The 27732-nt window shown below is 45.6% G+C and overlaps 1 protein-coding gene across 1 annotated transcript; it reads left to right on the plus strand.

The window, feature by feature from the left end:
* Window positions 1-2029: 2029 nt before the first annotated feature.
* On the plus strand, window positions 2030-27699 carry LOC149340794 (cytochrome P450 3A24-like). The gene is made up of 14 exons (XM_089549668.1): window positions 2030-2349; window positions 8778-8871; window positions 10767-10819; window positions 14924-15020; window positions 17008-17124; window positions 17841-17929; window positions 18806-18951; window positions 19475-19590; window positions 20872-21013; window positions 22122-22282; window positions 24226-24317; window positions 24430-24573; window positions 26330-26492; window positions 27363-27699. Exons 1-14 carry the CDS (start codon window positions 2282-2284, stop codon window positions 27450-27452), a joined length of 1572 nt encoding a protein of 523 aa, XP_089405794.1. The 5' UTR covers window positions 2030-2281; the 3' UTR covers window positions 27453-27699.
* Window positions 27700-27732: the final 33 nt, after the last annotated feature.

Consider the following 27732-nt stretch of genomic DNA (forward strand, 5'->3'; position numbering starts at 1 on the left):
CCCCCCCCCCCCCCCCCTCTTCCTCCCATTAACGCTATAACGTAATAACGTTAAGGCGGAGCTTCCTTGTCCCCTCAAATTTTTGCCTGTGAGTGTAATTTCTAGTATCAATGGAGCTTCACTAGATGAAGTTGATCCGCACGTCGTTGCATTTCTCAAGCTGGCGTCTCAATTGTAAACCACCCGGAACCCCTCCTTTCTTTCACGGTTCCCGAAAGCCACTTTTCGCCCTCACCAAAGTTTCGTGCCGAAACGAAGTCACCAAAGCAGAGATTGCCGTCTGTCTCATCTGCGAACGGAACGAAAACAAGCCAGTGATAGCAGACAAGTGACCCGCAAGAACGAAAATGGTGTCACAAAAGTCGCTGAGAGGGGGATCTTTCCAATGATATTTGCTGCTCCGGGCCCCATGTCTCTCATCGATTTTTGCTTGCAAGGTCATGCAGTGGAGCGAGCGAAGTAGCCATGTTTGGAAGGAACTTGCTGTAGTATGTCAAAATACCCACGTGGAAACGTAACTTGTTTGTTTTCTTACGACCCGGGGGTTTTATTACAGCATCTGTGCTTTTATCAAGTGGCTGTAGGCCGTTACGGCTGATCTTATTCCCAAGAAAGAGACTACTGGCATATAGAAACTTCACCTGTCCTGCCTTACCCTCACCCTTTGACGCCCCGAGGACTTCGCCTCCGTCTTCCTTCTCCTTCAGGACAACATCGCCATGGAGGCTTGCACGCCTGGTAAACCGCTTAGCACCGCCTCCATACTACGCTGAAAAATATAAGCTGACGCTGATGAAACTCCGAACTGTAGACGGTACTAGCAAAACAGCCCCCGTTGTGTGTTAATCGCTGTTAGTTTTTTTTTATTTCTTGCCCAAATGAATCTTTGCCCAAAGGAGAGAAGGTGTAGAATGACAAACACTTCTCTCTTGTGCAGCGCAGCAAAAAGGTAATCCATCACAAGAAGCGGATGCTGTTCGGTTACGCGCGCTCCGTTGCTGTAGCTTGTATCGCCGCAAATAATGACCGATTCGTTTTTTTTTCGTAAGTGGGACAGTCGGTGCTGCCAAATGCGAATGCGCTACCAGTAATAGCGCGCTAGTCTTCACAAGCAACAAGCACATCCAGCTCATCTCCGACATTGTCTCTCATTGCATACAGAGGAGGTCTGGGCTTAAAAAAATTTGGAACCGCCCCTTTTTCACGTACAGGTGCGCGGACGGAACCTTGAAGAGCCCCAGCTTTGACCCGAATACGTCTTCGTACCCAGAAAGGATGACGTTAAGGTTGTACTCTCCCGCCTGCTGCCCTGAAGCTGACAAGGCTGCAAGAACTCAAATGAGTTCTCTTCCGTAAAGACAGACCCCGCTTCGGCGAACTACAATCAGTGACGCCCTAACAGTGTTGTCATCACAGCGGACTCAATAAAGCGTGCGTTTACCGGCGATGGGCAGTGGTCCCAAATAGCATGAGAGCGATGTGTTGTAACACGAAGGGAGTATTTGGCTCTTCAGCTTTTGCGTTGTTTATTTTACTTTTTCTCTCAGTTTTCTTGCTCACATCGAATGCGACTTAATAATGAACAAATCGATTTTCACTTCTTTTCGGCGCCGAGACTCGCACTTAGCATGAGAAGTTGACATCTCATCGATTGCGTTTCCCTACTAAAGCGCTTGCTGCTATTCCGTATTTGCAAAAATGCTTGTGGAACGAGTTTTAAATTTGGCGCGTCCCCGAACTTCATACCTTACGTCGCCTACGTAACAAGCGTTCCTAAGGGAGAGCACGAACCATCGCTAGAGTTGAGCGCATGTGCCGAACTACGCGCCAATCGGCGACGCTGAAACGAGCATCAGGCAAGCTGCAACACGCTAGCACGCGCGCAACAACGGCGAGGAGTCTCGCGATTGCGTCACGACCTCGTACTTGGAAGGACCCGACGACAGAGCAACGCGTAGCGGCGCAGCCTTGGCGCGAATGGTACGCCCCGCTGCGCATTACAGGAAGGGAAAGGGCGAGCGACCACTCTCGCCGCATTCTCTCCGCTGTCCAACCGCCCAAGCAGTACGATAGGAATTGGTTCGGCTGAGCAAACGAAGAGCATCCTTCACCAGATACGCGGGTCGCGGAACGACGACAATAGAATGGATAACGCGTGCGCGCGTGTTGCCTGAACGTTCCATCGAGAACGCCGCCGCCATTGAGAGAGTCGTTTTCGCGATATTTTTTGTTGCCCCGCCGCCGTGGATCTTCGCATCTGACGAAGACCATTGCCGCCGGAATGGCGCTTTTCCTCGTCGTAGCGGACTGGGTCGTCTTCGCTGTGACAGCGGTCGTGCTGCTGTACTTGTGAGTACAAACACTCTCCTGTATAGCCCTTTTCACTGTTTACAGGTTGGCTGCGGGTGCGTGGTGGACCGTGCTGCGCATGAGCAGTAGATGCGTCTATGAAATCCACCCATCAGAACGCTACTGGCATATACCCGTGAAGATATAGCTGCGCCAAAAACGGCAAATGTGGAAAGGCGAAAAACTGGTGGCATGTCATCACGTTATTGTCCCGTAACTAGTGTATTAGTACTTAGGTCATTTCCAGAGCCGGTTCAGGACTGAAGCCTTAGTTTTCACTTCGCTTAATATAAATTCAGCACCGTATCACGTCGCACATGCAACCATAGATAAGCTCTAAACAGCAGTTAGGCAAAGGGGCATTTTTAGTGACGCGTTGCTGACTTTCTAGGCTACATAATGTCAAGCTCTATGTCGACAGTTTGGTATAGCTGGTGCGAGATCATGTTGAGAAGACAACGAAGGACACAAGAGCGGACTGGCACTGCGGGGTAGCGGCTGAGTACCTGACGGTGTTGTGCTAGCTTGCCCAATTTGTCCTTCTTGTTTTCTGTGCCTGCTCCTGTTATAGGGTGATAGGGCGCGGGACGACGGCTTAATGTCTACCTCTTCTCCCGGCCAAGGGTTTTCCCCTTGGTCGGCCTCTCTTCCACAGGACCAGCTTCCAATCGATGTCTTTTTTCGCAGTGGAGTCACCAGCATTCCTGTGGCTTTAGTTCCAGCTGATGGAGGCGCCATTCGTTTGAATAACCCGGAAGCGGTGCAGGTGGCCCTTCAGACTACATCGCCACATTTCATGCGAATCACAGATGTGCGGCAGTTCGGCAGGGGTGGGATATTGTGCAGGTCGCCGGACAAGGATTGTGTCGCCGACCTTTTGAGGTGTACCTCCTTTGCCAACCACCCGGTGAGCGCATTTATTCCGCCTCATTTAGCATGTTCCAAGGGCTTAGTCCGAGGTGTTGACTCTCGATTGAGCCCTTCAGAAACGCTGGAGAACCTCTCGTCTGCGGGCGTCATTGCGGTCCATCGTTGCAGCAGAATGGTAGAGGGGGTGAAAATACCTACAGAGTCCGTCATAGCCACATTCGCAGGAGTAGTGTGCCCTTCAGAGATCAAAGTGTGGCCACTAGTGTTTCGAGTTGACGCATTTAACTCTCGTCCCCTTCAGTGTCAGAACTGTTGGAGATTTGGCCACAGTGCCAAAGCGTGCAAATCGGGCTCACGGTGCTGTGCATGCGGCGAAAGCCATGCTAGAGAAGAATGCCCTGAACAGCAAGAAAAATGTTGTCTGTGTGGTGGTGCCCACTCTGCCAACTGTCCTGATTGTCCTGCACGAGCTCAAGAAGTGCAGGTTCTAGAGATAATAGATAAACGTCGATGCACGCGACGAGAGGCCTTTGCAGCAGTCAAAGAAAGAGCCTCATGCTATTCTAGTGTGGCTGCCAAATGTCCACCTGCAATGGACGCCTCTTGGACACAAGCAATTACCGCTGCGGTTGAAAAAGCAGTGGCGAATGCAATGGAACGTATTATGGAAACGGTATCCACGTGCATCTCACAGGTAGTAGCTACCCAGATGACTAATATGCTGCAAGCGCACGCCGCTCCGCTCTTGTCCTCTATGGTTTCGGCTGCTCCTCCACCATCTGTGGACATCAATAGCGCTCCACAGGGCCAAAGTCAGCATGAGCGACAAACGACTCCTCAAAAATCTCTCCCGAACAGCGTTAAGGACGCATCCTCTGATGAATGTGTTGAGATGGAATTCGATACCCGCGCCCAAAAACGAAGTGGGTCTCCTTTGAGTATCCCGGATCCATCTTGTCACCAGTCCAAGTCCCAGAAAAGTCATGCAAAACAAAATCCTAAGACCAGGATTCTCGAAGCGGCAGTTGCCGCTGCAGCTCTCCCGCCAAGATAGGGTCGTTAAGTGTTCTCCAATGGAATTGCCGATCTATATCCTCAGCTTCAACAGATTTAATATGCCTATGTACTCAACTTCAACCGGATGTAATTGCGTTACAGGAAACATGGCTTACTTCAGATATTAATTATCATCTCAAACATTACAGTTCGTTCCGGCTAGATAGGTCTTCACGAGGGGGAGGGTTGTTGCTGCTAATTTCCTTAAAGTTTTGTCACAGGGCCTTCATTTCTTTTCAGTATGCGGACAGTCAGTGCGAAATACTGGCGGTTGATCTCAATATCCCAGGTCAACAGCCCTTTACTGTAGCTAACGCATATTTCCCTTCAGGTGTGCATGACACTCGGCCCCTTGACTCATTGATGTCTAGCAGCAGATCTCAGGTTTTATTAGTTGGGGATTTTAATTCGCACCACGTGACGTGGGGGTTTAAAACAGATTGTTTTGGCTCTAGACTATTTGATTGGATTTGCGACAACAACATAGTCTGCAACAATTCAGGCATGCCTACATTTGTACGTGGTCTATGCCGCTCTGTTTTAGACTTAACTTTTTCCTCCCCAGGAGTCTCTGTCTCGTCTTGGGCGCCTGTTGACTGCGCGACTAACAGTGATCATCTACCGATCAGTTTCAGGGTTGCGTGTAACTTAACTCTTCCCGAACGACAACAGCGGACCTTCATAAATTATGTTCGCTTTAAAGACACTCTCAAATCAGCTCTCACAATCGATTCGGACCGAAACACCACTACGAGTTCCGAATGTAAAGCTACACATATATGCACAGTGTTGGAACGCGCAAGGCAAAAGTCTGAATTCATAGTCACAGGATCCAAGGATGCAATCACCAATAATTGGTGGAATGCAGAGTGCACGCGTGCCTATAGACGGCGGAAAGCAGCCTGGAAGAAGCTCCTCCTAAATCAATGCTCTAAAAATTGGTTGGATTATAAGTATGTCGCAGCAACATTTAAGCGCACTATCTCCCGCGCGAAGGAGGAGTATATTACAAGTCATTATGATTTTCTTTCTCAGTCAGGGAATAAACGGGCCCTGTTTAATTTTATGAGGAGAAGGAAAGTGATTCCACCGGCTGTCAATATTGAATCCCTCGTTCAATCCCCTGCTGACATCGCTAAGGCCTTAGAGGGAATTGCGGGTGGCCTAGAACGTCGATTCACATCTGCACTTCATTATCCACCTACATTCTCATGCATCTCCAGTGATTTCATTGAGGTCACTATGCCTGAGCTTTCGCAAATTGTTTTGCGCCTATCTCCAGCGGCTCCTGGCCCCGATAAGGTCACTACATCTATGATTAAAATTTTGTTTACCGAATCTCCTGAAGATCTATTGGCTTTGGTTAACCATTCCCTTAAAGGTCCATGGATACCCCATGAGTGGCGTCTTGCGGAAATAGTTCCAATACTTAAAAAACAAGGGGAGGGTTTCACTTCTGACAACATACGCCCGATTTCATTAACATCGAATTTAGTGAAATTGGTGGAACGGGTCCTGCTTCGTCGCATCATGTATTTCATTTCTGCAAATGATATCTTGAATCCTTGTCAAATTGGTTTCAGGCCGGGCTGTTCGATTTGGTGTGCTCATACTGACCTTGAGAGCCGTATTAAATTAGCTCGCAGCACTAAACAGTTTGCCGCGCTTGTCACACTGGATATCAGTAAAGCCTACGACAGCGTCGAGTACTCGATACTGTTACACAGATTACAGGTCCTTAATTTCCCAAACTATTTCGTAGCCTGGATCTTTGCTTTCCTGGAAAACAGAGAATTTTATTGCTGCCGAAATGGTGTTTCTTCAAAGAAATTCCGACAGACAAGAGGTGTTCCGCAAGGCTCAGTTCTTTCCCCTGTTCTTTTTAACATCTTTCTAAGCTCCATTCCATGCATCCATAATGTGTCAACTTACGTGTACGCTGACGACATCGCATTTTTTGCTTCTGCAAAAGATATTCACTCTCTGTATCAGATCTTGCAGGATTACCTCAATATTCTTGACAACTGGTTAGGAAGTATTCATCTGTCCCTCAATGTGAACAAATGCGCCTTGTTGGTCTTCCCGGTTTCTCATCCTGTACATATCTGCTTTTCTTATAGAAATCATATAATTCCTCAGGTTCAAACAGTGAAGTATCTTGGAGTGATCTATGACTCTACTATGTCCTGGCGGCCTCACATTGAGCAAGTTTCTGTAAAAGGAGTTCGGGCCATTGGCACACTGCGTCGTCTTTGCAGCGCTAGGTCAGGGATGAGAAGGCACACACTTCTGCTGATCTATAAAATGTATGTCCGCCCAATTTTGGAGTTCGGATGTGTTTTATTCTCAGGAGCTCCTGCCTATAAACTTCGACCGCTTGTGCTCTTGGAGCGTGAGGCGTTGCGCCTCTGCTTGGGACTTCCGAAGTATGTAGCTAATGTTGTCCTGCACCTTGAGGCGCGAATTCCATCTTTATTAGCCAGATTTCGCCTTTTAACAGTCCAAACCTTTTTAAATTTGTGCGACTCTCCTCTCCACACATCCAATGTAATATTTCTTAGTCAGCCCGCAGTCTTTTTAAATGCTACCTGGTCTCGTTTGCATACGCCGCAGATATGTTTCGTGCAGTCTCTCCTCGATCCCTTAAACATTAAGCTCACAGATATCCATCCTCTGCATAACATCTCACCTTCAGTCGAGATTGCATTTGATAACATTTTCCCATCGAATGCCAAGCTCCAGCCCTTTCCTCTCCTTCTCGGTTTGTTACAGGACCACCTAAGATCCTTTCCTTTTCATATTCTCATTGCTACCGATGCCTCGCAGGATCGTGAAAAGGCAGGTGTGGGCATTTTTTCTCCTGCATTGGGATGGTCCTTTTCTCTCCGTCTCCCTGACTTCACTCCAATTTATCTGGCCGAATTATTAGCTGTCATTCTAGCTTTACGTAAATTAGATCCTGCCGTTTCCAAAGTCATGGTTATGACGGACTCTCTATCTATTTGCTTTTCATTATCATCAACCTCTGAGTCTCGGGCATTACGCCTCTTTAAGCAGCTGATCCCGCTTCATCTAAATTCGGTGAGGTTGCTTTGGGTACCGGGTCACGTGGGCATTCAGTTAAATGAGGTTGCTGATTCATTAGCAAGGGCCTCTCTCTGTGGCCCAATAATTGCGATCCTGCCAACCTGCGCATATACAGCTGCGGTGAGGTTTCGCAGTTACACAATATTTCAGGAATTTTCAGCCTCGGCGCTTACTTCATCCCCCGAATACAAGCATCTTCTGCACCCTTGGAGCAGCAAAGACTGGAGTTCGCGCAGACTGGAGGTCTCTTTCACGCGTTTGCGATGCCGAGTTCCTCTGCTAAATTTCTACCTTCACAGATCTGGTCTGGCGGTTTCTCCACTGTGCTCATTTTGTGCCGAGCCTGAGACAGTGGATCACTTCCTGCTGTTCTGCCGCCGATTCTCTTCTTTGAGGAGGCGCCTATTAGAAATTCCGTTTCATCAGCTGGGTCTGCCTGTGTCCACTGAGGTTGTTCTTTCCCTTGGCGCTACTTCGCTTGGACGAAGCAACAGGAGTGCGCGCTGTGCAGTTCAAAAATTTCTTTTAGAAACACAGCGACTCCCATGCTATTTTTTTTTTACTTTTTTTAATTTATTTATTTATTTATTTATTTATTTCCCCTTTTTGTTTTCATTTTTCTGATTATCAATCTCTTAATTTATTATTATTATTTTTTATTTTTTCTGCCTCTCTTTCAGTCAATACAAAATTGAACCATTCCAGATGTTGCATTCAAATCTGCACATTATGCCGTCCTCCCATCTTCGATCTCCCAGCTAACAGGACCCCTTTCGTTGCGTCGTCCAATCTGTCAGCCTATACCCTATTAATTCTCCTTTTCCTCTAAAGCTCCTAATCATTCCAACAGTTCACCGCCTGTGTCTTGGCCACTCCCCCGTAGTGGGTATGTGCCATTCTACTCGAGGCCAACCAACCAACCAACATTGACACAGCACAGCTGGCCTGGGCACGATACCTCAAAAGAGTATTTTCGATACCGATACCCGATACTCTAAAAAATTGTATTTACGATACAAATACTCGATATTCTATTGTCGATACTTTCGTACATCAGTGAAATATCCAGCATTAATAAAGCTCTGAATTTGATTGGCGAAGCTAAGAAATTTCTGCGTGATTTTTGGGATATTTTTTGTATTCGATGTAGCGAAATGTTTTTGAAAGGATTTAAACGAATCCGGCCGCGATGCAACTGGTTTCTTATGAACTATGGAACTATCACTAGGTATCGCGTGGGTAGCCCTGAGTCGTCCGGGGCACGCAGTTTGTGCGTTCTAGACAAGTGCTTTGGCCTCTGCACGCGATAAGTCCGCGCACTGCTAATAGGCAGTACAAGCTGGTTCATGTTATAAATACAGAAAATTCACTACATAAGCTCATTTTCGATTCCTCCTTTTCACCATTGTTTACAGATACGCGACAAAAAACAGCAGCTACTGGAAGAAACAGAATGTGAAGTACGAGAAGTTGTCTCTCATTCGTCCCTTGTACAGGCTACTGACAAAGGTAAGTGGGCCTAGTTATGGCGCTACTAAATGAATTACAGCGAAGTAACTAAAGGTTTGGCTGTACGACTTTTAACATCCCAAAGCGACTCGGGCTATGAGGGTCGCGAAATTACTAAGGGGTTATGGAGGCAGTTTGCTGAATGAGAAAGTGTAATTTTGCGGTAATTTTCTGTAGCGACCACGGTGGCTCAATGGTTATGGTGCTCGGCAGCTGACACGAAATCGCGGTCCCGATCCCTGCCGCGGCAGTCGCATCTCGATGGAAATGCTGGAGGCCCATGTACTGTATGACGTGAGTGCACGTTAAAAAACCCAATGTGGTCGAAATTAATTGGTGGCCTCCACTACGGCGTCCCTCATATCCTGAGGCGCTTTTGAACGTTAAACCCTATAAACCATTTCCTGGAGTTGTCGGCAACAGGCAATACTATGGGGCTGAAAGGCAATACTGTTGTATGAGCTTCATCCAAGGTACATATAGTAACAATCGATCGCACTGATCTATCCATGAAACTTGCCCCATATTCGCATACCTAATTTTTTTTAAAGCTGGAGTCAACCGTGAGCGTTTATGAATCTTGAAAACTGTTGGGAAATGGGTAGCGCTACCAACACATAGGAAGACAAGACACACACACAACGCTAACTTACAACTACGATATACTGCGCAGAGGAAAGGCGGTTTTTATACTAAATAATCAAAGATTGAGCATTAGCGCGGGGCAAGACTAATTAGCAACAAATATTACCTAGATGCGCCGGTTGCTTTGATAGCCATGCCACAGAAGGGTCGATTACACATTATTTTACCAACTTTGCGATCCATTCAACCTGAATGGTTTCTCTTGTCAACTGGTTTTTGTTAATTTTTAAAAAGTCATTTATTTGTACAGCACTATACTTTAACACTTTCAGCAGTGGTTGACTAACCTTTAGCGCACTTATTCTGCACGTCACGCCCGTGTTCACGAATCTTATAATTCAGAATTCAGACACCTGCCTGTTTGTCCTACGCATGGAATTCCACATTAAAGAGGTATCGGTAGATACCTCATATGCCAGGCAGATGTCTGAATGATAGGCTTCAAGAATATGGGTGTAGCATGAAGAATAAGAGCGGTATACCACTGCTAAAAAAATGTGTTGTAAAAATGAGCAAAAACCGATTAACAGGTGAAATAACTGACGCCGAATGGATCAGAATTTTGAGAAAATAATATGTAAGCAACCCTTAGCATGGTTGTGAGAGGCACTGGCGTATCTTAGTGATATTTGTTACTAGTTTGTCTTATTCTGCGCTGATGGTCTGACTTTGATTCTTTAGCATAAAACCCATCTTTGCGCTGTAAACCATTGTTCGAAGTTAGCGTTTTTTTGTGTGTGGCCCATCTGTCCATGTCTTGGTAGTGCTACACATTTCTTCATATCATGTGCCAACAATCCCAAACGTCTCCTCTTTCTGTGGCGAACTCGTATTTATTGCGGCTACGTGTGGTTGTGTACCACTAACAACGGTGTCCGAAGGTGTGTATGTCACGAAAAGCAAACTTTGTCTTTAAGCTGCCAAGTGTATTGGTTATTTCAGGAAACATCTGCTTCGAGGTCTTTAACTGCCGTCAAAGAACATTTTTTAAATAAAATAAAGATATTTGCGATGGACAGACTACGACGGTAAATGTTATTCAGAAAAACAAAACAAAAAAGGAATGACCACACAATAGTGTTACTTTCGCAACGAACAGCGCGTTCGTAAGATTCTAACTTGAAAAACTGCATTCAGGATCAACCTACTGAAGCAAGCATTTCAATTTTCATTCTTCTTAGGGTTTTAGAATATTTCTTATTGAACGTGTTCATTTAGTACGTAAAAAACTACTTTCCTTCTACGCGCAGCCAATATGCCTGGCGGACCAAGAGAAGTGCCAGAGGTACGGGCGGCTATTCGGGTGAGTTGTGCTACTTGATGGTAATGCCGGAGTTCCGGTTGCAGGGAATATGCGTGCAGTTAATTAGTGTATAATGTGTGAAGAGACGTCGAACCCATACGTAGTTATTTTTTCTGCAGAACTGTTTCGCCGTCTTCCATCAAAGCTCACTTGCGCAGCGACAGCACTAAACATACACCCGAAGCCTACCTTGAGTGCATCCGACGAAATGACGTCAGGACACCTGTCCTCGCGCCCACACCTTCATCGCCGATGGCAGGTTGTTGCTTTGATGTCTGACGGGCACGCCAGAGATCTTGAAGGCATTGCACTAACCAAAGACAACACGGGGAAGAATCATTATCAGACACAAAAATTTGATCTAATCTATTTACTACCGTCACTAAATAACTAAGAATGATATCTGTATACGGATGAAATAGTTTTAGTAATACAACACGTTAAATGAGAACAGAAATCAAGCTTCAGTACACAAATCACAACGCCGGAACACTAATTGAAGGCTTAGGGTTTTAGCTCACGTTCACTTCACTACTATTCTACAAGGACGACTGTCAGATGAGAAACCAGAGGACACATATCACGCCGCAGCGTACAAGTGTCATACTGTTTCTTCTGATGCACATCATTATGGCTCCCCATCGTCAGAGAACCGAAAGTCGCGATGGTTTGTCGTCTGTGCAATTTTCACCTCCCCAGCGCACCTGGCGGCAAGCGCGGCACTCGCAATAGGGAAGCTCCGGCTATCTCCGGCTGACGCGTTCCGTGACGTCACCGCTGGAAAACACGTGATTCTTGTGCGTTACGGTCTTATAGCTTCTCCTGATCACGCCAGTTTAGCACAATCGCCGCATACATCATAGACGGGGGTTGCACTCTTCAGTTTTTATTTTTGGAAAATTGGCGCAGATTATCAGTGTTTATCTGAGAACGCCATTTTCGGTTTCTTCTTTTTTTCGGTGAATTTAATTTCCCCTGAGGGAATCGCCGTTCTTTTTTTTTCTTGGGGGAGTAAGGGGGGGGGGGGAGATAAGTGGGAACCTGTGCGGTAAAAAGGAAGGAAATTTGCCTTGGCTTCTTTGCTAGCAAGAGTAGTTGGTGCACAAGTAATTAACGCACAGATTGTCGGTTTTAGAACAACGTTTTCTATACGGAATGCTTTCCCCGGAAGAGAAGGTAGCAGTTTCCAGAAGTAAAGTTATTGGGCCGTAGGGTAAGAACGCAAATAAAATGTAATTACTAATGAAATAACCAAATATGTGAGAAAAATGAACAAGCGCAAGCAACACGCGAACAACAGACAAATACACTGCCCCTCTGGCATTCCTATCAAACGATTCCGTAGTCTGAGTGGGCTCCGTAGTCTGAGTGGGCTCCTAGTTTCTATGCACCATTAAATCTCTCTTGTGACTGATTGTAACTTGGACTCAAGAGCCAGCAAGCTGTGTCGTGCACCTCAAGGACGTTTACCATTTTTGGTTAAACCCGAATATCGATAAATTATTTCTTGAAATATTCATTGTTTTTTTTTTTCGGTTTAAACCGAAAACTCGGACTCCTAGTCAAGTCTTTTGGTTGCGTCAGGTAAGTACTCCTCCTGTTTTTGAAGTGTTCGGACATGCGTAATGTCGTACTCCCCTTTATCTCGTTTGGCAATTGCGAATACGCTGCGGCAGCGCCCAGTGTGCTCGGCGAGTGGAACAGTAACGGTGTCGGCTACAGGGACAGCGTAAAGCCAAGCGAAATCGGAACAGTGAAATTTAAAACTCAGTGCTGGCGCACATTCCCCAGGTCACACTCTATGATCACATTTAAATTTTTTAACTTCATATTTCTTTAATACAGAGTCGTGACAGAGTGGACTATGCACAGCACAAAGCTTCCGTCCCATAGTGTTGCGCATTGTCGTATTGCCTGGAAAAACAGCAAACGTATCGCTCACATATATGCCATACAAGGGGCAAGAACGAAGTAATCGCTTTCTTATCTTGTATTTGAAAGCATGTCGCCGTTCTGCAGAACAATGTACTTCAGGGCATGTACAGACCGGATCACACTTCTCTCTGGAGAGCTCGAACTGTGCTGTGCGGGGCACATAAACGGAAATTCTAAAGCAGATATTGAGTTTTGCTGGTAATACTTGCTCTCTCCCACAGCCGCATTGACACGAGAACTTACCCCCAGTAAAGTCTCTCCGATAAGATTTCACTGCATTTACTCCGCTGCGAAACATTCTAGTGCTCTAGACAAGAGTGATCGAGTCTGTACGTTGGGGCATCTCTGGCTAGATGAAGATTTAGTTACCCAGGCAACAAGGCAATATTTTCCCGCACACTTTAGCTCCGGAGGCATTAAGTGGAATACCGACCGTCTCATGAAACCATGGCGCACGTAAGTACGGTTTGGCTGACCTCCTTTTGCAAAATTAGACAAATACTAGCCGAACAAAGACGAAACGAAGAGCGGCAATGAACTTTCCCAGACGCAGAACGAACGCGTGCAGTAATGTTCTTTAGCGAAGATTTCCTCTTGTTACGTGTATAGCTTGCCTCCCGCTGCTCTGGAACTCTATATTTAAGGCGGAGTCCTTTATTGGCTTGGATATCAAGCGGACCTGTTTTTTTTTAATTTTTTTACGCGTGGAAACATTCATGGCTTGTGAAGGGGAGAGGACTGAAGAGGGAAGACAAGGAGAACTGGCTACGAGTAAAAACGCGGTAATTCTCTCACTCTTTGTGGACTCTTCAATCGCAAAATGAAAAGAAAAAATGTTTTTGGGGAAAGGAAAGGAGCAGTGACTGTTGCGCCTCCGGGCGGACACCTGAAGCCTGCCGTGAGCAAGTGATAGGGGAGGGAATGAAAGATGGAAAAGAAAGAGAGCGCCGCAGTGGAAGCGTCGGCCGCGGCCAGGATTTATCCCGCGCAGCCCAGGAGCGGAGAAAGGACTGAAGCAGGAAGTGAAAAAAAGGAGGAAAAATATGCTATATAGTGGAGGGCTGCTAATAACCTTGACCACCTTGGGTCCTGTAATCTGCAATGACATCGCAGAAGGGACGGGCGTCTTTTGCATTTCGCCTCCATCGAAACACGGCCTCCGCGGCCGCGAATCCACTCGTTGTCCTAATGGTCAGCACGCGAACGCTGCGGAAGGAGGAAAGCCGAGTTTCATTCCGCGTCCTGGTCCTCAGCAACTTATTGCCATAGAAAACGCTGTTATGGCGGTAGCGAGACTGGAGTGCACATTGAGAACGCTGACTAAAAATGAACTACGGTCAGTCGTGCATTGTTGGGTTAGATATTTTTAAGAGACCTACGTAGCTGATCAAATGTTCCAGTTATAACTTCGAGTTATTGATCAATTTGCTCTCGCCCGACTCATAAGCTTGCCGTACCGGCTAGCTGAATTGGTAGAGCGACTGCTCTGGTCATGCGGTGATCCCGAGTTCGGACCACGACCAGGACGAATTTTTCTTCAACTGCGAAGTTTCTGAGAAAGCTGTATAGCTTTCCTTTGTAGCCGTATGGCTGCGCTTGGGTGGATGTCAGTGAGTAATTACTCCCTTATTACATGTATCAGTCATGGTGATTGACCGAGTGATGTACGCCAGTACGTGTCGAGGGAACGAATGCCAGCAGTCGTTTATTGCACCGTATATCAAGCCACGTTGGGCGAGAGGGTATAGTGTGAGGGTAGAGGGTAGTACTGTTGGTAGGAAGAGTTATCATGAAAGGAAACGTCGGCACGTGTGTGCTCGGAAGCAAAGATAAATATGCGCGCACAAGCAGATATGATACTTTACAGACCTACGTAGTGTTGACTGTCTACGTTAAGTGGTACAGTTCTCCAGTGCAGAGTTAAGTTTTGCATAGCCCTAGAGTACGTGTTACAGTGTGACTCTATAAGTACGTGCGCACCATAGCGTGCGTTGTCGGGCTTGCTGCCGCTATTCCATTGCAAGATACAGCAGGGAACCGTATCCTTTTTTTTTTAATGGCGCAGCTACTAGAAATGCTGGGAGCAGAACGAATACTTCATGTTGCCACTGCCTCGTGAGGTCTGGTTGAACGAGAACCGGCGCTCAATTAGGCAGTCTTCTCGTTTAGGTTTTTCGAAGGAACCAAGCCAGCTCTGATGGTTGCGGAGCCGGAACTGGTGAAGCAGGTACTCGTCAAGGACTTCAGCCTGCTGCCAAACAGACTGGTGAGAGTTCCCACTTTGGCAATCTATATATTCGCTGAAGCACTTGCATTGATTGTGCATAGCGTTAAAGCGCTGGAACATGTGATTGAGAACTCGCGTACAGGTTGAGCACATTTAGGAACTTTTGTAAACAGGTGTGTGTGTGTGTGTGTGTGTGTGTGTGTGTGTGTGTGTGTGTGTGTGTGTGTGTGTGTGTGTGTGTGTGTGTGTGTGTGTGTGTGCGTGTGTGTGTGTGTGCGCGTCTGTGCGTGCGTGTGCGTGCGTGCGTGTGTGTGCGTGTGTGCGTGTGTGTGTGTGTGTGTGACACGTGTGTGAGAGATAGAATGTTTAGCAGCAAAATAAAATGTGACAGCGATCCTCTGCCATCATATACACATTGTGCATACTTTACAGACCACTCCTATACGTACAGTCGGGTCCAAAATAATAACGACCATGCTTCAGCGTTCCAGCTATGTAGTACATTGCCGTGCCTAACGGAAATATAAAGGACTACTGCCTTTAAACGCAAGCGTATAAGTGAAGTTGTCTTGAATGAATATAAAATATTCATTAATTTTTTATTGGTAACGCGCCAGAATAGTTTCAATGCCAAGGCATGATTCATATTGTTCTGCTCGAGACTGGGCGTGGTGACATTCGTTTTATGGTCAAATATGTAGCTAGGAAAAATGAAAGGAGGCCAAACGGCTCCCCCGAGGCATCTTAACCATGGCCAGATGCGGGCTGCGTACGGATAGCGAAGGACGCCACAACCATCGACAGTAAATTACGGAGAGCACTTAATATTACTTACGTGCGCTGAATGCGGAAGGAGTTTTAATTTTTATTTCATTTTTATTCTTATTTATTTAAAAATTGTTCTCTTCCTTTCTAACGGCACACTTACTCTTTAGCACATACTCGTAAGCAACGCGTACTAGGCTCATTGCCCGAACCTTCGGAAGAAATTTTAGTTTTCTTTGATACCCCGGTGACGCCACCTTGGATTTTTGGGACCACTTTTGAGGTGAACGATGGCGACGCCGGGTTTCATTTTTTTTTCATTCGAAGGCTTTCCATGTGGCATAAACAGAGACTGTCGATAAGCTAAAGTAGGTCGTGGAGACTTCTTATCCAGAAACCTGAGCAGGCTTCTGCTCTTTGTGTTGTCCATTAGCCACAAGGAAAGGTCCAACCTCTTGTAATCGTCTTCTTGAGTACTGGGTTCCTGGGGACGTCCACAAAAGATGTCGAAGATCCGCCTGAGTTGTTTATGAGCCATATAAAGCTGTCACATTCGAACTTGAAGCCCCTCTTCGCCAGAGTATCGAGCTTACGCTCCCATCGCCCAACTAAACCTGAGGTAGGGTGCATGCGGCCGCGTGCCTCGTTAGGTCAGAAGCAATCGTGGCTGGTGAGGACAAAATACGCGAACGCTATTAGCCGCTGCTAAATGTTCCCTCGCCAAGTAATTGTAGCGTTCCTGTAAAACAAAGCAGCTATAACAGACACCTTACCGATGGACCCGGAGAAAGTATGCTGCGAGGAATGACGACATGCTAGCGTGGAATTTATTGTTTCCTCAAGGGTCCACAGGGGACATTACATGAGGGGTGGGCAAACAAAAGAGTTCATATGAACACAGATGGTCTTCAATGGCGGTTTTGAATGAAACAGGATTGATGATGGTCGCCACTTCGGATGGAAGGTCATTCCAGTCATTGGCTGTTCGAAGAATGACTTTTTATATGTTTCGGTGCGGGCCCGTTCAGGGTAGACGGCGTTAGGGTGACTATTACGAGAAAAGCGATGAGCGCGTGTTATCGGGGCAGTTTCATGATCGGAAGTGTGATAAAATTTATGACACAGCGAAAGACGGGCGATTTTACACCGACAGGCCAGTGTTGGGAGATTAAGCTGAGATTTTAGTGCTGTAACGCTGTATTGTATTAGCGGAACAGTTTCGCAATCCACAGACTTGTTCTCACTGAGGAATTTTTCGCAGGAAATGGACTTCGGCGACCCCATTATCAACAATATGATGGTCTTTTCCCGCGTGGAACGCTGGAGAAAAATACGGCCGGCGGCTAGTCCATCGTTTACTACTGGAAAGCTGCGAAAGGTGGGTTTCGTTCTTCATTATAGCTTGCTGGGCGCGGTAGTGGGACGGAAGAACGAGAAACAGAAAATGAGGAATACAAAAAGTTTGAAGACAAACTGTATCGTGTTGCTTGAAAGGGTAAGTGTGAAGATAAGCTTCAAAGGATTCGTACCAGCTGTCCTCTGTGAACCATCATAGAAACAGAGTACAACACACCTTGACAAAGTGATGTAATCCCAGGCAAGAAAGCGGCTCCTCCTCAACAGCGATGAGTAAGGGTGTAACCTTTGGTGCACATCGGTCACAGAAGCCTTGGCGAGGCTCGAATGCTTTTGGGTGCTTATTTGGAGCTATGCTGCGTGCTATAGTACGGTTTCTTTATTTTCTGTACCAAATGTAAAAAAAATGAATAGTCTTTATATTTTTGCTGCAGTTTTATGAATATAATGAATCTGAGACACAAGACTGGGACGATTCATTTATAGGCTATATGGTCATTAAGGAAAATGGAAACTGAGCTATCAAAGCAGTAGGCGATCCTTTATGAGCGGTTCGTAGCATCGTAGGATCATCCTTGTATTACTGCGCCGCTTTGCAATTATGTTTGAGCAAAGCAATAAATGAGCATTTCAGCTGCAAAGATTTTTTCAACTTAGAGAGCCTTCCTGTGTGGCTCGTACACTGTGATCACAAGGGTGAGAATTCTTATCCCGGGCCCCGAAACTTACTTTTTCCAGATGCACCATTTAATCCAAGAGTGCGTAAGAATAACCGGCGCCCACCTGGACGCAGCTGCAGGCAACGAGAAAAACATGGACATGAAAGCGTAAGCACCTGAGTGGCATAAACCGTCCTTGTTGCGGATAATCGGTGGCAGTGATTGTGGCATCGCTTGCGTAGCGCGGGAGGCTCTTGCGGAACGCCTCCGACAGTAGTAGGGGCTCGCGTTACACCGCTGCTGCACGCACCGTTTCTCTAGTTTTTTTTTCTTAGGATGGTCTAGATGCAAAATACGCTAATTTGTGAACCGCTTATAATTCCCAGAAATTTGTTTTTATGTAGGATTTACGGAGCTCGAGGTCGCGGGTTCGATCCTTTGTCGGCGCCAGCATTTTGATGACGAAGTGCAAACCCACTCGTGTACTGCGCGGCAGGAAGTTATGTAGAAAGTAATACAGACCGCTCCGTTACGACGTGCCTCTCGGGAAGGCATACCTTTGGCACGTAAAAATCTATTGTTAACCTCACGTAACCTAACCTGACCTTATGTTTTTTCTTCATGAAATTTTACTCACTGGTAGTTCGCATAAATCTGCTAACATCTTAACGTATAGTCTCTGGCAAAGACTCGCTACCAATAATTCCCTAAATTAGACCTAAAAACCTTTATTTGGAGCCCCTTTTATTTGCAGTCGCTTGGAATCTCCGTCAATTTGGAAAAAGTGAGAGAACTTCCACTCTTAAAATGCCTAGAACGCCGTAAAAAATCTCCTTTCTCAACATTTTATTACCTCAAATTCTCCGAAAAAGCGGAATTCCCCGAATGGAACACGACATTCATAGTATTATAGCCAAGTGCAGTTTGTTGGTGGTGTACACCTCTAAGAACCAAAGACGCGACCGTATGAGCATCAGATGCTGTCCCGCATTTGTGGCGCTGGCCTCGCGATTTCCCTTGTGCGACCATTCGTGTTTCCTGCAGGTTCTACTCCCACTACACAGTGGACGTCATTGCTCGATGCGCCTTTGGCACCAGGTTGGACTCACAAGCTGACACAACGCATCAATTTGTGAAGGAGTCGCAGAAGGCCTTCGCGTCGAAATTAACCCCTTCGCAGTTGCTCTCACGTAAGACTTTTATTCAACAAGAGTGAAAAACAATATAGATTGTCCCGTTGTTGCAGCACAGAGGGGAAGTGACACGCGATGAGTGATGCGTGAAGTACATGTGAGGCGTTAAGCACTTGTAATCACTGTCCAGTGCATGCTTATCGCCTTTATTATAGGCTTTATTCTTAGTGTGCAGTCCGTACATTTTATCTCTTTCTCTTTAACATGGCTTTGCTTAACCAACACAGTGCCCGACTTGGCAAGAAATGAATGGCAGCTCGATACCTACGTCAGTCAGGGCCTCCTGATATTATTTTCGCCATCACTTGATGACCAGTGGCGAACTTGACGAACCTATGCGAGAAGTGCCATGCTTTGGCCGAAATCTGGTTAATTCTCCTGATAACAGTTATATATTTAAGTTACACTTGATAGCTTTGCGGCAATGGTCTTGTCTCAGTAATTGGAGAGAAGCTTAACTGACTAAAACGTGAGCTTCATGTGAATGCGTCAGTTTTCACGACTGCATGCTTTGTTCCAGTACTGTTCCCTGGCCTAACGAAGGCTCTCGGGATAAGGGTGAAGACTGCCTATCAGTACACGTATTTCAGAGAGCTGTTCCAGCGGATAATGACCGAAAGAAAGGAGAGAAATGAGGTTAGTGCCGTTTCCGCCAAAGACACTGCACGCTGAGTACATTATTCTTTTCAAATGCCCGCACACACTGGACCTACTACATGGAATACGTAGAAGAAATGATTAGTTGCTTCTAATCGACCTGAAGCTCGCTTGGTTGCAAGTGGGACAAATCATGGACCGACCAAGTTCCCTTTTTAGGGTTAGTGTGTCAGTGATACCACTTAGGAGTTACCTCACGATGTAGCTTAGGAGCCATATCGGATAGGGCTTGTGCGTGGTTTTGGAAGATTGCAGTCCAATTAATGACTGATACCCGCTTGTGTGGTTAAAATCTTGCAGATAGGCCTTCAGGTTTCACTCATTAGAGATCACTTCAAGACAGATGCGATTTGGTGTTGTGCGTAAATATGGAAGACTGGAGGCCCTGCAGCGCTAGTGTATTTCGAAAATTTTATGCGTACTTCGGTTGTTCTACAACAAATCTTCAAGAAGACTGCCTCATCACCACCACACTCATCATCAGCAGCCTAACTAGCCTCATCACCGCCGCCCTCATCATCAGCAGCCTAACTACGTTCACTGCAGGACAAGGGTCTCTCCCTTATGTCTTCAGGTAACCCTGTCCTGTGCCAACCGTGGCCACCTTATCCCCGCAAACTTCCTACTCTCGTCCGCCAACTTGACCCTCTGTCGCCCTCTGCTACGCTTACCTTACGCTTGAAGGCGGCCTATGCAATCACTATTCCGACAAACACAAAGGACAACCCTACACAGAGACACTTATCAATACAACGTTCCTTGCAGAGCCATCCCTTAAGCAAATTTTGCACTGAGCTCACGTCTTCCTCGTGTATTTTATTATATTATTCTGAACGAGCAGTCTCAACAGCCAAAATTAATTTTTTTTTGTCGTTACATTAGGAAACCTGTGGCTAGCCATAGTCACACCTCCAGCAGAGCAGATAATTTTAGTCAAACACGTAACGCAAGCACTACAGCTGCGTCGAGACCAAACACTACGGGACAAATTTGCAGACATTAGGTCTCTCATAATGCGTCTACGGCTAAGTATTTTTATTCTTCACAAAGAATAATTATTTGTGTGTATACCTGTAATTCAATGTGGGTATACCTGCACAGATTTGTCATGAACACTCCATATACTTTGATTTGCCCACGCGGTTACTTCTCAGAATGCCTGTATTATAGGAAGAAATTTGGGTTGCAGGGGCTAGTGTATTGAGCGGCTCAATTTGTCCGGTCTCACCTGTGACACTGACTGCTATCAACCTCTTACAGCACATAGAAGACTTTCTGCAGCTCATGATCGAAGCTAAAGAAGGGCACTTCGCCACGCCCGCGACGAACTCCGCCGACGCCGAAAGCAAGCTGTTCGACATGGGATCCGAAGCAAAGCCAGAAGCGAAGGCGCTATCGAAAGGCAAGGCGTCAAAACAGTGCAGCAGTAGATAACTCAATAAGCATGGACCTAAAGCATTCAGCCGTAACTTTTTCTAAATCTTCATAACATGCTTGACCCACTTATCGCTGATGAGATGTGCGGTGCACTTCTAAATTTCCTCATTCAGATCTCTAATTCTTCTCAAAATCTGTATGGCAAATGCTATCATGTGAGTTTTCTTTACCCTGTATGTTAAGTGATAGAAGTAAGTAGTTTAGAGCTCGATTTTTTTTTTCATTGAAAAACGACTGGATAAACTAGGCCGTGCTTTAGTTAAAACATTCCTCGAGAGCCATGATAGAGGTTCATTTCCTCGCCTTGTTCTCTTCTTCCGTGGCATAACTTCTGTCATCTTCTTCGCTGCTTCTTTCAATGCTTAATTTTGGCTTACCCTGCATTAGATTGTAGATTGCGGATTTTTCTCTCGTTTGGTTTTGCTTCTGTGTTGGCCAGGTAATCGGCCAGGCTGAGTAAGCAGTGACAGCTTTGGCGATGGTTTCCAGGAAGGTCTCGTTGGTTATTATGGGCTCTCAGACTGCATGTCGTAACTGCACAAAGGAAGGATTGATAAACACGCAAACATAATACTCAGAACTAAAGAAGATACAGACTTTAAATACACAGTCATATGGATTCCAGGATACTCTACAGAAGTTGGAAATGAAGGCGCTCACGGCGCTGAGCGTGCTATTAACCAGGGTCCCCAAACATTCGCAGGAACATAACTATTCTTAACCAGTATTAAGCTATACAGATTTACTCCAACATTTGAGATTAACGAGGAAAGTACACGCCGAACTGCACAAAAATCTAAACAGGGAACAAGGAGTCAGTTTAGGAAAATTGCAATCGAATACTTATATAGTATATCTTGTCAAATTCAGCTGTACATTTTCAAATTCCTACGATCTGCATTGCGCCTTCTAGGGTGAAGTGGCTGACTTATACCATATGGTATGGGCATGGCAGAAAAACCCAGTGATTCCTTTGATACGCTGTCTACAAACTTTGCACGCTTTTATTAGTCGCGATACTTGACCATAAGGGAAAGACCGTTTACACAGTGTATATCTCAATACCTTCGCAGCACTCACGGAGGACGAAGCTCTGGCGCAGTGCTTGGTGTTCTTTCTCGCCGGTCAAGACACGAGCTCTTCAACGTTGGCCGGCGCCGTCTACTACTTGGCACTGAACCCTGATGCCCAGGAGAGGCTCAGAGAAGAAGCCGACGAATGCTTCAGTATTCACGTGAGCTTCTTTGTGGGCCAAATGTAGAAAATATTAGCCGCCGCGGTGGCTCAGTGGTTATGGCACTCGGCTGCTGACCCGAAAGACATGGGTTCGATCCCGGCCACTGCCGTCGCACTTCGATGGAGGCGAAATGCTAGAGGCCCGTGTACTGTGCGATGTCAGTGCACGTTAAAGATTCCCAGGTGGTCGAAATTTCCGGAGCCCTCCACTACGGCGTCCCTCATAGCTTGAGTCGCTTTGGGATATTAAACCCCATAAACAATAAATCATAAACCGTAGAAAATATGGTTTTTATTCAACATGATTCCTTTTTTGGCATCCCACACTGTGAGTGAATCTGCATCGCTGTGTGCCAAAACTCATGCTCGCCATGCCTGCAGGACACGCAGCATTGCAGTTTAGGACGTGATGATATTTCCGCATGGGCCACAGAAAGACGTGCAATCGAGAGTACTGAGCGAAAAATAAAAATAAAATGTACAACTTGGAAAATAATTTTCCTCACATACTACATGACAGAATTAATCAGTCCAACAGATTTATTCCTTTTGTAGCCGAAAAATAAGCCTAGGGGATTTAAGTGCTATATTTACACAGTCTCGCATCGACTCCTAAGCGCCTACAAAACTTGCATGATTGCTGTTGTTTGGACAATTTGTGTCTGCAACAAGAATAATGTACGGACGTTAGTGAAGTAATAAATAAAAATACTAGGTTTTACTACGGGATTAGAGGGGCAGTGTAGGGAGATTCTTAGGACGTTTTGCTCCTGTTTGTTTTTCATAGTCAAATCTGGCAAGTTTGTCGTTATTGCACTGTTGGCAGACCACCGACAGACTTGAAGACTTGCAGATGACGTACTTTAAACGGGGGACTTTGCTAATGCTTGTGGAGTATCGCAGTAGTTGAGATTCATGTATACGTTTGTAGGGGGCTTTTAACGCGATAGTGTCAAAGGTCCCGTTGTTGTTGTTGTTGTTGTTGTTCTAGTGACGTTCAGCCGAAAAGCCGGTGACATTGTTGTCGTCGTCGGCGGTGGCAGCGTGAACGAAAATCATCCAAATGAGCAATTTAGGTGGCAGATAAGCCTCCTAGGTCATCACGTCATCATAACGTGCCCACCGCGGCAGATGGAAGTTACATTAACGATCCGTCGCAGGAGGTTGTTTGGGAGGCGCAACTGGGTCTCACATGCCCCGTGTGTTTGAAACTGTCACTTAAGGCAGTGGCGCATTGCTTAGCCGCCGCGCTACTGAGCAAGAAGTGGTATCAGGACTCCTAGCGATATAACTTATAGAATGGCCAACTCATTTTCGCTATTGCGTCATACCCATAATTCGAGCTAGTATTTCCCCTCCACTTTTTTTATTTTTATGTTATGCTCGAATTGCACTCCAGAATGGCCGTGAGAAGTGGCCACTACAATTAATTTTACTCTTCCTGCCACGCATATTCGCTTGTTTTGCTTTTTAATGAGGCGAAGGAGAAGTAGCAAAGACATAAATAATTACAGAGCTCCAGATTTGCGTTTGTCGTCATCGTAATGATTGAAGTATATGCAGAACTGGTCCTAGTGGAGGTCCAACGGCTCACGAGCAAGCTGAGACACACCGTTCGAAGATCCGTATACGTCTCGTCCCTGTATCTGCCATCCTTAATTTTTATGGCTCCACCACTTAGCTAAACGGTTGTACATATCCTGGAAGTCTACACAATATGGAAATAGCTTAGATGTAAATGAACAAGCTATATACAAAATACACAATTCTCAACATGCAATGTTTCTCATGTCTTAATTGCTTTATCCGAAGAAAAATTGGCTCGCTGGGGGTGGTGTAAGCTTGTTTTCCTTTTAATTTTTCTTTTAGGGGTGCCATAGACATGAAGTTTCAGTCTTCATCTTGATATTGTTAGAGATAACGCACTCTCCCTCCCCACAGGGCCCGGAACCTAGCCTCGACGTTGTTTCGAAGTTGAAGTATCTGCACTGCGTCGTGTCCGAAACGCTGCGTCTGCTCCCCGCCGTGCCAAGGTAATAACAACGATTCAGTGAGCATTTTTGCGTGCCGCGGTGTGAATTGAAATCGTAGTTGCAAAGCAGTGATCTGCAATTGTCACAATTTCCGCCTTGTGTCCCGCTTCAGGACTCAGCGGATCGCCGCCGAGGAATACGTCTTAGGTGACACTGGTGTCAAGCTTCCCAAAGGGTCGACCGTGGTCATACCGATCTACGGGATGCACCACGATCCGGAAGTATTTTACGAACCCGAGCGCTTCGACCCGGACAGGTAAGAGGTTGAGCTGACGTCGTAATGTGTAAACTGGCATGTTTTCGAAAACCAGAACTATGGGCTTATGCTTTGTGAAACAAATTCGACGAATACTGAGGGACCAGTGACTTCCTACTTATGTTGGGAAAAAAATGCATCTTTCTGATTTCGCGCTGCCCTTTAAGTTCGACTGGTCAGTGGCGTTAAAGAAGGTGCAAAATACACCGCTTTACGCTTGTAACAAAGCGCCAAAATATATGGGAGCAAGCTTGGATTGTTTGAAAATAATTCTGTTTTGTTGAAGGGGCTAATGTAGAATCTTGTGAGCGCGCACTTTATCGTAAAGCTTATACCAGGCCCTAAATGAGCGCAAGAAAGATGTTTTGCCTGCATTATTGCCGTTACCTCCACAAACACCTTTTAATTCCTTTAATACATCGAGTGCTAAAGTCAATAAAAGGAAAAAAAGCCTAAATATTAAATGTTTTGAGTGATTAGTGCTAAAGATTACAAATTCAAAAACTTAGCGCTCGTTTCCAGAGTGGTACTCTAGCTACTTTGCAGGCACGACTTATTTGCAAAGTAAAGCATACTGGGCATTTAAATGCAGGCCCTAGGGGCATGTCGATGAATTTCTGTCTATATAATGCTAGCTTTCCTTCCTACTCCTGCAATACGAATATTTATGTTCAGCATGAAAGCACAGGCAACCAACCGGCAAACAGTTTTTCTCTACTGTCAATCTTAGTGTTTTTATCGCTTTCAAAGGAAATGATCATTTATTTTACCAGCGCCATGTATTGACCTTTTCCATCAAAGTGATAGAAAAAGTAGGGCAAAAGCTGCCGCAACAGCTCGGCCTCCACAGACAAAAGCTGATGTCCCCCGACAAGCCTTACCCCTCCACAAATGCAAACAGCAGTAATGCAGAACACTGACCAAGAGCAGGTGACATCGAAACACAGAGTAAACAATATAAACTATCAGCTTTTAAATATACGTTCTTCAAGCATGTAAAATGAAATATAAATAAAAAAAATAAATTTAACAAAGAGAAGAGATAAAAAGGAGCAAATACATCGGCGTCTACACAGGCAAGATAAGAGGACTATGATAAAGAGCATGAACTGCATATTATTTCGCGACGGGTTGCAAAAATGTACAAAAAATGACAAACACACCACCTTATAAAAAGCGCTAAGCTGTTCGAGATGTTACTGTCTGAGAAGGTGACCAGCCAAAAATAGTAGGCAAATATACGAATTACGAAACATTTACTGCAACAAAAGTCGAGTAGGCAAGTGTAGTCTATAACGAAGGAAGGGAACCTTGTTTAAGACGTCTTATATTAAGAATAATGATATGAACATGATGACCTAAAGAATTTGAGGAGAGCTGCGGTACGATATTTCAAAGAGTATGTTGCGCAATTAGTGTGGGGTTTTGGGAACTGCGCATAGATGGCATGGCCTTACAGTGTAAAAAGGCTCAGGCACTGCGACAGTGCGCCCGCAGTTGGCACTGCGTTATCAGCAGACACACGCACTCAGATGTTGTGGCACGCTGTTGCTCAGTGGGGACGGTCCTGTACATTTCCCTAAGTGGATACTGGAACAGGAGGCTTCGCACTTAGTAGCAGCGTCCGTGATCCATATGTGCCAATGCATTGACGCTATCGACCATGCGAGTATATGTAGAGGTACTTGGCACGGTTTAAGTGAGCGACTGCTAGATGCCCAACTCAGTGGACACTTAGAGCGGCTTTTACTTGCAGGTTCAGCGACGAGAACATCGAGTCGGTCCGACCGTACACGTACATTCCTTTCGGTGCCGGACCGAGGAACTGCATCGGGATGCGCCTGGCGCTGCAGTCGGTCAAGCTCTGTCTGCTGCACTCTGTACACAGGGTCCAGTTTGTGCGCACAGAGGAGACGAAGGTACGAACCGCGCGTCATTTTCAAATGAACAAACGCGATAGTTGAGCGCGCTATTCTGTTAATATGATTGCAAATAGGCAGTTCCAATCATGTCAACGAACCTCCGTAAGTATTTCTTTGTAATCGCAAATAACTTCGATCTGAACGCAAATGATTTGAACGGTGTTTGGTACCGCCATTACAATTGCCTTCAAAATAGCTGGAACAGATCATCGAAATGTTTGTTCTTGCACGCTGTTATCCCGTACTGATGTCATGGGACCGCAGAAGAGGCTAGCATATTTCGTACAAACAATGGCAAGGTCTTCACAAATAATGCCTTTGACGTTTTTTTTTCATCATCACCATCATCATTTTCTTTTTCGTGAAACCAATACATCAAAACTTGATTGGACCCATAGCCAGCTCGGCTAGTGAAAGGTCCAAATACAAGATATTCACAAAAGGGACCATGCGTTTCTATAACGACTCCAGGGTTTATAAGGATCACTATAATGATTTTGAATACAGGAATGCAGATAGGTTATTTTAAAACTACCTGCAGGAGAAAGCCTACAAAAATGTTCATGTGAAACAACGATTAGCGGAGCTAAAGGTAAAGTGAAACTAATGTCACGCGTTTTTGGTTGCCTAATAAATTTCTATTGACAGGCAGACTTATATAGGTAACAAAACATGGCGGTTCGTATGCCCGACCAATAGCAGAATGGGAACGAAGTTAAATCTTTTTTCCACCCGAGCGGATGACCAAAGTCGTGTTACAAGCAATATCGCAAGGAAGGACAAAAAAAAAAAGAAAAAACTTTTTTTGCACTGCAAGAAAATCGCTTCTGCAGTTCTAATAAGAGTATGCATATTCATGTCTTTCAGGTTCCTTTGGAGATCAAGCAAGGACTCGGCTCTCTGCGTATCGCTGGTGCTACTGTGGGCATACGGAAGAGATCGAGAGCTCCTGCGTAATTCGTGCCGCGTGGCTCAGTACGGCTTTATGATCACTATCGAACGCCTGCGCACTACTGGGAGGATATCCTTGCCAGTGGACATACCCCTTCTACTGAATTACTTGTCACTCACCTAAAAAAATTACAGGCGGGCTTGTTGTATATGTTGTATAAAACAGAGTATATATGTTGCGTATTTACACGCATGCCTCACCACGACTGTTTTCTGCGGTGTCTAGAATAAATCTGCGGTTTGTGTTTGTTCATGCTGTTGACCCCAAAATAATGAAGTTGCTCGT

The sequence above is a fragment of the Amblyomma mixtum genome, chromosome 6 (genome assembly GCF_055824585.1).
Source record: "Amblyomma mixtum isolate Tamu chromosome 6, ASM5582458v1, whole genome shotgun sequence".
Classification (NCBI taxonomy): domain Eukaryota; kingdom Metazoa; phylum Arthropoda; class Arachnida; order Ixodida; family Ixodidae; genus Amblyomma; species Amblyomma mixtum.